Source organism: Phyllopteryx taeniolatus, chromosome 1 (assembly GCF_024500385.1).
Source record: "Phyllopteryx taeniolatus isolate TA_2022b chromosome 1, UOR_Ptae_1.2, whole genome shotgun sequence".
Taxonomy (NCBI): Eukaryota; Metazoa; Chordata; class Actinopteri; order Syngnathiformes; family Syngnathidae; genus Phyllopteryx; species Phyllopteryx taeniolatus.
In genome coordinates, this window is record NC_084502.1 from 35,287,943 (window position 1) to 35,300,496 (window position 12,554).

General features: G+C 39.5%; 1 protein-coding gene across 3 annotated transcripts in view; it reads right to left on the reverse strand.

Annotated features, from left to right (window-relative positions):
• Positions 1-5,812: 5,812 nt before the first annotated feature.
• The window catches only part of LOC133486426 (paired box protein Pax-7-like), a 51,124-nt gene continuing 44,382 nt past the window's right edge, over positions 5,813-12,554 (reverse strand). For 2 of the 3 annotated variants that reach the window (XM_061791531.1, XM_061791547.1), the window contains one exon: positions 5,813-8,050. In XM_061791531.1, coding sequence (XP_061647515.1) covers positions 7,935-8,050 — 116 coding nt within the window. In that variant the 3' untranslated portion in view covers positions 5,813-7,934. The remainder of the gene's footprint in view (positions 8,051-12,554) is intronic. The other variant, XM_061791538.1, reaches the window with a different exon arrangement.

Here is a 12,554-nt window from a genome sequence, read left to right on the forward strand (position 1 = left end):
AAGCTAAGCAGGGCTGCAATGTTGTTGGATGTGCGTATTAGCGTTAGCTTCTGATAAACCGCACCTAAACACATGTATTACGTACATGGTAGCAGTCACATAGCCACCACAGCCAAAAACCCATATCAACTGCGTGCAAACATACACAAACTGACATCAGTTTCATAACTGCATGTGTTGGACTTGATCTCACGCGTATAGATGAAATAGGACTGCCTCTCCATGTTGCACGTGATGCCCGCATCTCGAATGTGTGTATGTGTCTGGTTTTCCTGCAATCCCACCGATTCATTTAGAGCCCGGGTATCAAACTTGTCCCTAATCTAATACAGTATGTTCCACATCCTTGAGTTTGACACTGTGATTTAGAGCAATTGTCCAAACGTTGGGGTGATTGCAATTAAAAGTGGTTGCCAAGTCATTGGATTTTGAGAAAAAAACATGACAAGCAGTCATAACTGACCACACAGTTACATGCTGCTGTATGTGGACTCGCTAACTTGTTTGTGATGTCCTCTTGCTCTGTGTCCGACTACAGTTCAAACACAATACTGTACCACTGTACTTTCTCTGACAAGCCGCCTTGGTCCCCCCTGGGTTTCACGCTCAGTAGTCGCCATGGTAACGCAAAGCAGTACCTGTGTTGGCACACCCTGCAGTAGAGGGGGCAAGGTGACCAGTGGCTCATTTTGCATGACTTGTTATTGTTAACAGGACACTTATACGTGTACTTATGTGTCGCTACTTACTTGTCATTAAAGCACACAGCCCAACAAATTTAGAAACCTGAATACACACTATCTTCCACCAACTGCATCACACGCTTCGCTCCTCCAGCCACCGTGATGTTTGCACCTGTGCACAAATCAGATGAACCGGACTGCTCGAATAACAATAATACAAAAATAAACACAAAACCAAAATAACTGCTCACGGTACCCAAATTTAATAGATTACCTATGTGAGGCACTCGTGAACATTTTTGCAAATTCAAAATGTGGAACTTTTTCTCCTTTAGTTCAGTTTTTCCTTGAATACGATTCCTGCCTCTTCGTGCATATTTACACTATATTGCCAAAAGTATTCACTCACCTGCCTTGACTCACATATGAACTTTCGTGACATCCCATTTCTAATCCATAGGGTTCGATATGACGTCGGTCTGCCCTTTGCAGCGATAACAGCTTCAGCTCTTCTGGGAAGGCTGTCCACAAGGTTTAGGAGTGCGTTTATGGGAATTTTTTACCATTCTTCCGGAAGCGCATTTTGTGAGGTCACACACTGATGTTGGACAAGAAGGCCTGGCTCTCAGTCTACGCTCTAATTCATCCCAAAGGTGTTCTATCGGGTTGAGGTCTGGATTCTGTGCAGCCCAGTCAAGTTCATCCACACCAGACTCTGTCATCCATGTTTTTGTAGATCTTTCTTTGTGCACTGGATGTCACTTCAGATAATATGTGAGTCAAGGCAGGTGAGCAAATACTTTGGGGAATATAGGGTATGTTTAGTTGTGTGGGTGTGGTTTTGTAGGAGAACAAAAAAGTACAAGTTGGCAAGCACATATAGGATCAATAAGTAAACTTAAAGCAAAGCTTTGTATAGTGACAATAAAAGGCATTCTATTCTATTCTATCAAAACAATGTTAAAAGAGATACAGTGCAGTGAAAAAGTATGGACCCCCTTTTTTGTATAGTTTCCACACTTTAATGTAAAAACTGAAAACTTAAAATGCTGTTTTAAATTGTGATTTATTAAGAGAAAAAATAGTATTCAAATTTACCTGGCCCTGTGTAAAAAAGTAATGGCCCCCTCAACCTAATAACTGAAATCAAGCGTTTTCGTTAAATGGCAATGAGTCTTTCACATCTCTGTGGAAATATTTTGGCTCACCCTTCCTTGCAGAATTGTTTAAACTCAGCAAAAATGGAGGGTTTTCGAATGGCCTTTTTAAGGTCATGCCACTGCATTTCAATCAGATGAAAGTCTGCCCTTTGACTAGGCCACTCCAAAACCTCCATTTTATTTTTTTAAGCCATTCAGAAGTTCACTTGCTGGTGTGTTACCTTGCTGCAGACCCAAGTGCGCTTCAGCTTGAGGTCACAAACTGATGGCTGAACATTCTCATTCAGGATTTTCTGTTAAAGAACAGAATTCATGGTTCCGTCAATCACAGCAAGTTGTCCAGGTCCTGAAGGAGCAAACAGCCCAAGACCATTCGTTTTCTTAAATGCTGTGCTACATTTACGCCAAATGTAACAAGACACACACTTTCCAAAAAGCTCAACTTTGATTTCGTCAGTCCATATAATATTCTCCCAAAAGTCTTTGGAATCATTCAGATGTTTTTTTTCCGCAAAAGTAAGAAGAGCCTTTATGTTCTTTTTGTTCAGCAGTGGTTTTGGCCTTGGAACTCTGCCATGGATGCCATTTTTACCCAGTCTCTTCCTTATCGTTGTGTCATGAACACTGACCTGAACTGAGGCAAGGGAGGGCTGCATTTCTTTAGAAGTTGTCCTGAGTTCCTTTGAGGCCTCCTGGATGAGTCATTGCTGTTCTCTTGGGGTAATCTTTGTTGTCCTGCCATTCCTGGGAAGGTTCAGAACTGCTCTGTTTTCTCAATGTGAGGATAATGGCTCTCCCTATGGTTCGCTAGAATCCTGAAGCTTCAGAAATTGCCTTTGCAACCCTTTCGAGACTGATAGATGTCAATTACTTGGAGCATTTTTTGATGCAGTACATCACTATAATTTTCAACAAACAAGCCAGGGAGCAAGAAAAAATATTTAATTTACAACCCCAATTCCAATGAAGTTGGGACATTGTGTTAAACATAAATAAAAACAGAATACAATGATTTGCAAATCATGTTCGACCGGTATTTAATTGAATACACTACAAAGACAAGATATTTAATGTTCAAACTGATAAACTTTGTTGTTTTTAGCAAATAATCATTAACTTAGAATTTTATGGCTGCAACACGTTCCACAAAATCTGGGACAGGGTCATGTTTACCACTGTGTTACATCACCTTTTCTTTTAACAACATTCAATAAACGTTTGGGAACTGAGGACACTAGTTGTTGAAGCTTTGTCGGTGGAATTCTTTCCCATTCTTGCTTGATGTACAGCAGTCCGGGGTCTCCATTGTCGTATTTTACGCTTCATAATGCACTACACATTTTCAATGGGAGACAAGTCTGAACTTCAGGGAGGCCAGTCTAGTACCCGCACTCTTTTACCACGAAGCCACGCTGTTGTACCACGTGCAGAATGTGGCTTGGCATTGTCTTGCTGAAATAAGCAGGGGCGTCTCCAAAACCTGTATGTACCTTTCAGCATTAATGGTGCCTTCACAGATGTGTAAGTTACCCATGCCATTGGCACTAACACAGCCCCATACCATCACAGATGCTGGCTTTTGAACTTTGCATCCATAACAGTACGGATGGTTCTTTTCCTCTTTGGCCCGGAGGACACGACGTCCACAATTTCTAAAAACAATTTGAAATGTCGACTCGTCGGACCACAGAACACTTTTCCACTTTGCTTCAGTCCATCTTAGATGAGCTCGGGCCCAGAGAGCCGGCAGCGTTTCTGGGTGTTGTTGATAAATGGCTTTTGCTTTGCATAGTAGAGTTTCAAGTTGCACTTACGGATGTAGCGCCAAACTGTATTTACTGACATTGGTTTTCTGAAGTGTTCCTGAGCCCATGTGGTGATATCCTTTACACATTGAGGTCGGTTTTTGATGCAGTGCCGTCTGAGGGATTGAAGGTCATGGGCATTCTATGTTGGTTTTCGGCCTTGCCGCTTACATGCAGTGATTTCTCCAGATTCTCTGAACCTTTTGATGATATTATGGACCGAAGATGGTGAAATCCCTAAATCCCTTGCAATTGTACGTTGAGGAACATTGTCCTTAAACTGTTCGACTATTTTCTCACGCACTTGTTCACAAAGAGGTGAACCTTGCCCCTTCTTTGATTGTGAATGATTGAGCAATTCATGGAAGCTCCGTTTATACCCAATCATGGCACCCACCTGTTCCCAATTAGCCTGTTCACCTGTGGGATGTTCCAAACAGGTGTTTGATGAGCATTCCTCAACTTTCTCAGTCTTTTTTGCCACCTGTCCCAGCTTTTTTGGAACGTGTTGCAGCCATAAAATTCTAAGTTAATGATTATTTGCTAAAAACAATCAAGTTCATCAGTTTGAACATGAAATATCTTGTCTTTGTAGTGTATTCCATTAAATATAGGTTGAGCATGATTTGCAAATCATTGTATTCTGTTTTTATTAAAGTTTAACACATCCCAACTTCATTGGAATTGGGGTTGTACTATCATTTTTTTATAGTGATGCACAGGAGTGTTGATACATAACAGCGATGAGTGGTGCTGTGCCTTCTCTGCCTAAAATGGGTGGTGGATAGTAGACTTTGTTGCTCGGGGTTTTTAGCCAAGCGGTAGCGCACTCGGCTCTCGGTGGTGGTGCGTGTTCGAGTCCACGTGTGGTTGTACCGCGTGTGACAACCACTGTTACTCAAAGTTGTATACATAGATGGCTTGTTGGTTTTATAGCGTACATATAGCAAAAATACATCTTTGATGTTGCGCCAATTGCATGCCACACACAACATGCACCAACAATTTTCTAAAAACTAAACAGTTGTTGATCACCCATTTGCCTCAGATAAAGTTGCCAGCGAATAACAGACATTATCCCAGTTTCACAAGCATTTTATTTCCATGTTACCTTTTGAAAGGCAATGAGGTCAGCAAACTCCAAAGAGTGTGTTAACTCCATGGATGAATGTATTAAAAATGCTGTACAAATAAATTTGGTTTTGATATAACTAATAATAATAATAATTTTAAAAATGCAGGTTTACCCCCCAATCTGTAAGCACCTACTATGTTATGTGATATCACATTATAGTAATAGTCACTTTGGAGCATTTATCTACTGAAGAACACAATGACAATGGGTCTTTATTAAATTAAAATTAAATAAATTATATTAATTATTTATTATAATATAAATTATAAATAATATTATTTATTATAATATTATTTATTATTATAATATTATCAATTATAAATTAAAATATTATTGTAACAGTCAGACACGTGACAGCCATGAAAAAAAAGCTTTGTCAACACTACCTTTGAAAAGCAATACACAGATTTAGCCAACAGATGGCGCTCTTTTTAAGTGCGTCAAATGCTACGAAGCAGTGGTTCATTTTAGGCCAATTGTCTCAAAGTGCTCATTGCTTCAGAAAGCCTCGGTTTCTCCATCCCTACATGGCAACACATAGAAGTTGTCATCTGAATTAACATTAAAAAAATAATAATAATAAATCTACATATACTGTAGATGACTGGCTATGAAATGAAAGCAAAAGACTGCAAAATAAATTCCATCCATCCATCCATTTTCTGAGCCGCTTCTCCTCACAAGGGTCGCGGGTGTGCTGGAGCCTATCCCAGCTGTCATCGGGCAGGAGGCGGGGTACACCCTGAACTGGTTGCCAGCCAATCGCAGGGCACATAGAAACAAACAACCATTCGCACTCACAGTCATGCCTACGGGCAATTTAGAGTCTCCAATTCATGCATGTTTTTGGGATGTGGGAGGAAACCGAAGTACCCGGAGAAAACCCACGCAGGCACGGGGAGAACATGCAAACTCCACACAGGCGGGGCCGGGGATTGAACCCGGGTCCTCAGAACTGTGAGGCTGACGCTATGTTTTTTCTTGGGATAGACAGAATTGTTGAATGCCAGAAGGCAAGGGCAAGGCAGCTTTATTAATATCACACATTAATTACAAAATGTAAGTCAATATCCTTTACATTATTTAAAGTACAACATTTAAAAGCAATTTTTAAAAATACAGAAGTAATAAATATACAGAAATAAAATACAGATTACTCAAATTAACTACTTGTAAAAGAACATACAGTGCAGATAAAAGTTTTAAAAATTCTTTAGAACGTGGACCTGAATTTAAAAACAGCCACACTTGATATTGACTTCACTTCTGTTGGCAGTTTGTTCCGTTTGTGTGCAGCATAACAGCTAAATGATGCTTCACCATGTTTGCCCAGAACTAGATCTGAACTACATTACAGTATCTGACCTGCGTCTGCAGAGCTCAGAGCCCTACTGGGGCATTTCTTTCATGTATTCAGGCCCTAGGCCATTCAGTGATTTCTAGACCAGGAGCAGAACTTTAAAATCTATTCTCTAGGCTAGCTGACTGGGAGCCAGTGTGAAGACCTTACAATTGGAGTAATATGCTCTGATCGAAACTCCAAATCTGTTGCGTCATCGTTCACGCTCCCTGTTTCACGGTTCACTCCAAGTCACTGGTGTGCATGTTTTTTTTCTGCCTTATACATCCCCAAGATCTCAAATCAAATCAATCAATCAATCAACCAATCCAAATCTCAACCACCGTTGATTTTACAACTACCTAATTACAACCTTTTTTTTCCCCCCTTGTCATCCTTACCGGTGTTTGAAAAAAGTCACAAGCCTAGTTTGACAAAGTAAAAAGTAGAAATCACATCTGTTTTAAAATCTAGGAGATAAAAGTAAGAAGTAATCAGACAAATCAATCCTGAAGTAAGGTACAGTTACTTGAAAAAGTACAGTTACAAAGTATTAGTACTTCGTTACTTCCCACAAGTGGTGTGGATTAACATACAGTATTACCAAACAAATACGACTTCCCTTCAGATACATATCCAATGGACACGAAGTTCAATTGATGTCTATCAGGATGCACGAAAAGGTCCCGAGGACCCATGTCTGATAATAGACAGGCAGTTGGCGAAACCTGTAGCTTGTAGTTTGGATTTGAAATCTATCTTTCGTGACACCACTCCTGGAACCTTTCTGACACACCTCGTAATCAGATTATTAACTCCCATTCCCGAAATGAAACATCACATAGGGTGCCTGTAATCAAAGTAGACAAATATGGACACATTATGAACACATTTAATCAAATTTCATTTTTTATTAAATAATCAAAGGTGAGCATAGTTACAGAAGACAATTGATGTCTGTTTGATCCACACAAAATGCGTCAATGTCAACACTGAAGAAATAACTTGAGGATGGATTACAAAGGACACAGTTGAGACAAGCCAATGTGGTTTTGACCACCATAATAATCATAATGAAAATTTCATCTGCTTTTTTCTTTACGAGAATGTAATCATGTCCAAAATGGAAAATTTGTAGTGTCTTTTTGACAACTACATTTGATGAATCTCACATAAAAACATTTTAAAAAAAAAAGAAAATTTGACATGACATTTCTTAATAAGATGACAATATATTACAAAGATATACATTTTTTTAACAATAATTTGACACAGAGTATTATACCGATATTCAGGTACCTAAAGATGATTATTAAAATTAAAAACCAAAACAAGGATGTCCATGTGAGTTGAATGTGTTTCAAATTCCCCAAATGTTTTTTTTTTTTTTTAATATATATTCTCATCATAACAATTATTGGTTGCATTTCCATTTATTTGACAATTCCAAATTCAAATTTGTGGACACCAAGTATGCGTCCGTCCCATTGATTGTAACTGAGCAAAGTATTTTGTTCACCAAAAAAAAAAAAAATCTCCACTTGTTAGCGGCTGTTCCACAGCCATTTACAAATGCCACTATGGCTTCATGGAACAACTTAAAAATATGTTTGAATATATACTAAAATGTAAAGATTTGCTGAAATGTTCCCGTTCCAAATGACAAAAGCTGGTACTTGGACTTGTGACTTTAATGTCATAACATCAAACAAACTGATTGCATGTGTAGCTCACAATTATTCTCTTGACATAACGGTATAATGAAGGTGATAGTATTGCAGGTGTTGTTGTGCTGATGAGGTCACATTAGGACTAGTAAGCCTGACCCGTCTCCACCTGCAGGAGTCCCAAAACACCCGAATGGTCAGACAGCTTCACCCTGCGCTGGCTGGACAGGCCCACGTTCTTGGCCAGACAATTCATAGCAGCTGGAGAGGACAAGAGAAGGCATTTTCTATTACACATCTCTATGCTATTGTTTACACGGATTGAAAATGCAGCGTCAGATTTAATTAGGACTTTTTTTAATCCAACAATTTTCAATTTATATTGCAGTTGAACAAAATTGGAATTGGACCTGGAAAAATATGCCTCTAAAGGGTTTTCGGTCACGAGTGTGTACCGATTGTGTACAATTGTGTGGAACACGTTGAAGAAAAACTAAAGTCACTGCTTTGTATAAATTATACTTTTATACCGTTTAAATTGTATTTTCTGTCCCCCCCCCCCCCCATAACATTTGAAATAATCCAGGCACAAAATACAGAAACAAGCATTTGTTGTGTAAATGATCGTTTTCCTGAGACAAAATGTAACACTTAGCTGTATGAAAGGTGATGTACAGTGGGTACGGAAAGTTTTCAGACCCCTTTAAATTTTTCACTCTTTGTTATATTGCAGCCACTTGCAAACATCATTTAAGTTCATTTTTTGCCCTCATTAATGTACACACAGCACCCCATATTGACAGAAAAAAGAAAAAACGACCTTGTTGAAATTTTTACAGATTTATTAAAAAAAAGAAAAACTGAAATATCACACAGCCATAAGTATTCAGACCCTTATCATAGACATATTTTAAATAGTAGTAATTATGTTCTGAACTTGTGTCCCTCAACATACACACAACCCCGTTACAAAAAGATTTTTTGCATCTAGAAGAAGAGAAAAAGAAAGTGAGTTCCAACTCAGCAGAAATGACATCTAGCTAATTGCCCGGACGATGTGTCGACCTAAGGTAAGTCGTCTCGTCTCATTTTTAATGTTAATGTTTGTTGGTGACCTGTTAGCATAGCAGCTAACACAACTAACATGTAAGCAAAAACTCCAACATTAGCAATGATTTGCAACCCTGTGACTGTAATTAGAGTAATATTAAAATCTAATTAGTCATAGAGTAAAATTGACCTTTATTTAATTGTTAAGGATTTATTCAGCCATATTTTACAAATGTCTTTCATGTGCTTGAGTAGTATCTGCAACAGGGTTGTGTCAAACGCAGCAAAATATGCGATATGACAAATATCTCATTGAAAGTCTACCGTTGATAGTTGATCTAGACAAATGAAATGATGCTGGTTTGTTTCGTCCTCTTTCCTGAAAACAAAACGTTGGTGCCAAATTGTCTTTCAATTCTGGAAAGACCCATATATCACAGTCCAACTTAAGTCAGACATTTTCACATAATTGCCTTGTGCTAGTACAACATGAAAATATGAAGTTGATCCCTGTAATTGCAGCATGAATGTAATTTTTGTGTGTGTGCGAAACAGACCGGCATAAACATAATAATTTGGTTGTTTTGTAATGTGAGTGGGGTCGCTCTTTGTGGGTTGTGAAATGCAAACAATTAGAGGAACGTCCCCAGTTTATTTTGGTTTGATGATTCAAAGTGAGAGATAAGAAGACAGCATGTCAAGTAAACAGACAAAGTGCAGCAAAGAGGTCATAACAGACAGCCCGTAATAATAACCCAGGGTTTCTGAAAGCTGGCACTAATACTCAGCAAATTTCCCAAACGCGGCTCCTCCCCTGTCGAGATGCTGATGGCTCCTCTTTTTTTGAAATGACGAGAAGGAGAGGAGTGTTGACAGCAATGTGACATGACGTTGGTGTGTTTGTCTGCGGATAAGGAGTGCGTGTCCGTTAGGATGCTTCCGCGCATGGCGTACACACACACACACACACACAAAAAAAGAACGTGTCGCACTTGGAGGAAGAAGAGCATCTAAGGGCGGGCAAGTCTGTCATCCAGGAGCACTTTGGGAACCTCGGCGGTTTAGTGAGGCCTTCCACATGAAGCTTTCCTTTCCCCATCAGACAGATTTACACCTTAAACCCCTGCTGAGCAGTCACACTGAGACTCCTCTGTGTCCAAGGTGGAGCCTATCGTGCGACACACAAACATGCATGCTCGCACACACCGCAGCTATTTTGACAGTAGAATATGTTCTTTAATCCGTCAGGTGCTTTTTGAATTAGAGCAAGAGTGAAATGCCTGAAGTAAAGTTAGTTTTGCAGGAAGAGTAAGTGGGGGTTGATGGAAGGCCTCAGCCGAACAATAATATGCAACCTGGAGAGGATCACGTTAGGCTTACCTCAATGTTGTATCGCTTTACATCCAGATTGGTAGAATCCAGCACAAAGACAGAGCAAAATCAGTGAACCGACAACATTCTATGTGGACCCTTCTGCAAGTGTTTCTAAACATCTGCCCGATTGTCTGCTCTTCTTCGAAACCCGTTATCCCGATGAAGCCCTGTACGCTTGCTTCTATATATTGCAAACCAGTGGAAGCTGTTGCAGGAAAAACGTTGTTCATTGGAGCAACCAGGTTCCAATAATACTGTGTCATGTATAGTGATATACACAGTTTTTTTTTTTTTTTTTTTTACCTATCCTCCGTTATTCACTGAAAAACTCACCTTTATAAAAGTAATCTTGGTGCCAAGGAACTGTTGAAGTGAGTTGAAGAGCTTCATTTAAACAAAAATAGTGTTTTGTAGCCGTCTTGTGGCAAATATAGCAAATTATGAACCATTTTAGGAGGGGCATCAACCGATTTTTTCGCTATTCACAGAACCCCGTAATACACCGCATTACCCAAAGCAATGAGACGTTTCATGTATCCATTTCATTTAGCACTCTTCCACTTCCGGTGTCACGGTCGAGCTGGAGCTAATCCTAGCTGACTTTCGGGATACATACCAGACGAGTCACCAGTCAATCGCAGGGCACGTGCAGTATAGACCAGTGGTGAAGTCGTGACCCACTTTTACAGAAGTTAAGAACAATAAAGCATTTTTTGTTTAAAAAATACATAGCCTCTGGAAATACATGCACAGTAGGTCAGATTTTTAAATGGCGTTCCAAATGAGTTTGACATACCGCCAAAAGCATATTGCGAGCTCTGTTCCCCACGAACCAGTAGCTGAGCTGCACTGTATTTGTTTACGATGTAAACTAGTGACTCGAGCACAAGTGAGTAACACTTCCTGTTGCTTATCTATGTTCCATGTGGGAACTTGGTACGCCTATGTACTGTAAAAACAATAGATACAAAAATCAGAATATGAATAGGGCCAATGTATTTTTTTTACTAGCTGTCCGCAAACTACCCAAAATGGGTCCGTGAACCACTTTTGGGTACCAGTTAAGAAACAAACAGCCATTCATAGTTATATTCACATACGGACATTTGAGTCTTCGCTGAATCTAATTTGCATGTTTTTGGAACGGTTGAGGAAGCCGTCGTACCCGGAGAAAACCCAGGCAAGCACAGGGTGAACACGCAAACGCAACACAGGAACCTCAAACCACACAACAGAGGCAGACGTGTTAACCGCTGTTTTCACCGTGCTGCCCATTCATTCACATTTTTATGTCAACCTGTTCCACACAATTGATATTAAAACTGTTTATTGCTTCTCAAATAAGTCTGACAAAAGTGTGTACTATATAGCCTGCACATTTCAAATGCGCTTGAATGTGAATGTAATTGATAACAGACATCCACATGGTAAAATGGGATGCGCATACTTTTTTATTTGTATGTGTGTATTTTAGTCTTTTTTTTTTTTTTTTTTACCTCCTGAAACGCTTTCAGCATGATTTTCTTCAAAAATTTACAGTTTTCTCTGAATCTATTAAACTTGAACAACGATGCGAAAAGGGGACGCACGGTGGTGAAAATGGTTAGTATGTCTGAGTCACCATTTGCAGTTCGAATCTCAGCTCCATCCTTCCTGTGTGGATCAATCAATCAATCTGTCTGTCTGTCTGTCCTTCCATCCATCCATTCATTCTTCCACCCAAACAGCGTAACGTCACACCCTTAATGCATGTTGGAGTCAGGTTCCTTATCCGTCCACTAGACAGTGTGAGCTGTTCCTGCAGCCTTGTGTTCTGTCTCCTCAAGTCAGGCCAATGACAGGTTGGATGACAGCTTCATAGGGTTTATGTCTGAAATTCACCTAACTCATCCCTTTAAAATGCTACAAAATTGGATTTAAAAAAAATATTATATTTGTGGAAAAATGTCATGCTATTTCAGGATGCCATAGTTGAGGAACCTGACGTTTCGAGGTTACGAACGCTTCATTTTGTGCAGCGGCATAAAAGACGTTGCCAGGCATTTTGCATTTGTTTTAGTGAGTGATTGCGGATCTGATGCAATTAGTTTACAGTGGGTGTATAAGTGATCAATAATCAATATTATTGGCAGAAATAGAGGGCCCCAAATTCTAATTTTGTTTAGGGCCCAATGTAGGCGTGGGCCGGCTCTAATATCCATATTAGATAAGTAATAACTACAGCTGTGAGCAGAGCTTTACACTCATCCTGGGCATGAATGTCATACTGTATAACTATACAAAAAAAAAGGTATGCCCAATATATGTCTGGTAGCTTTAAAAAGTTGACACAGCCCTGTAA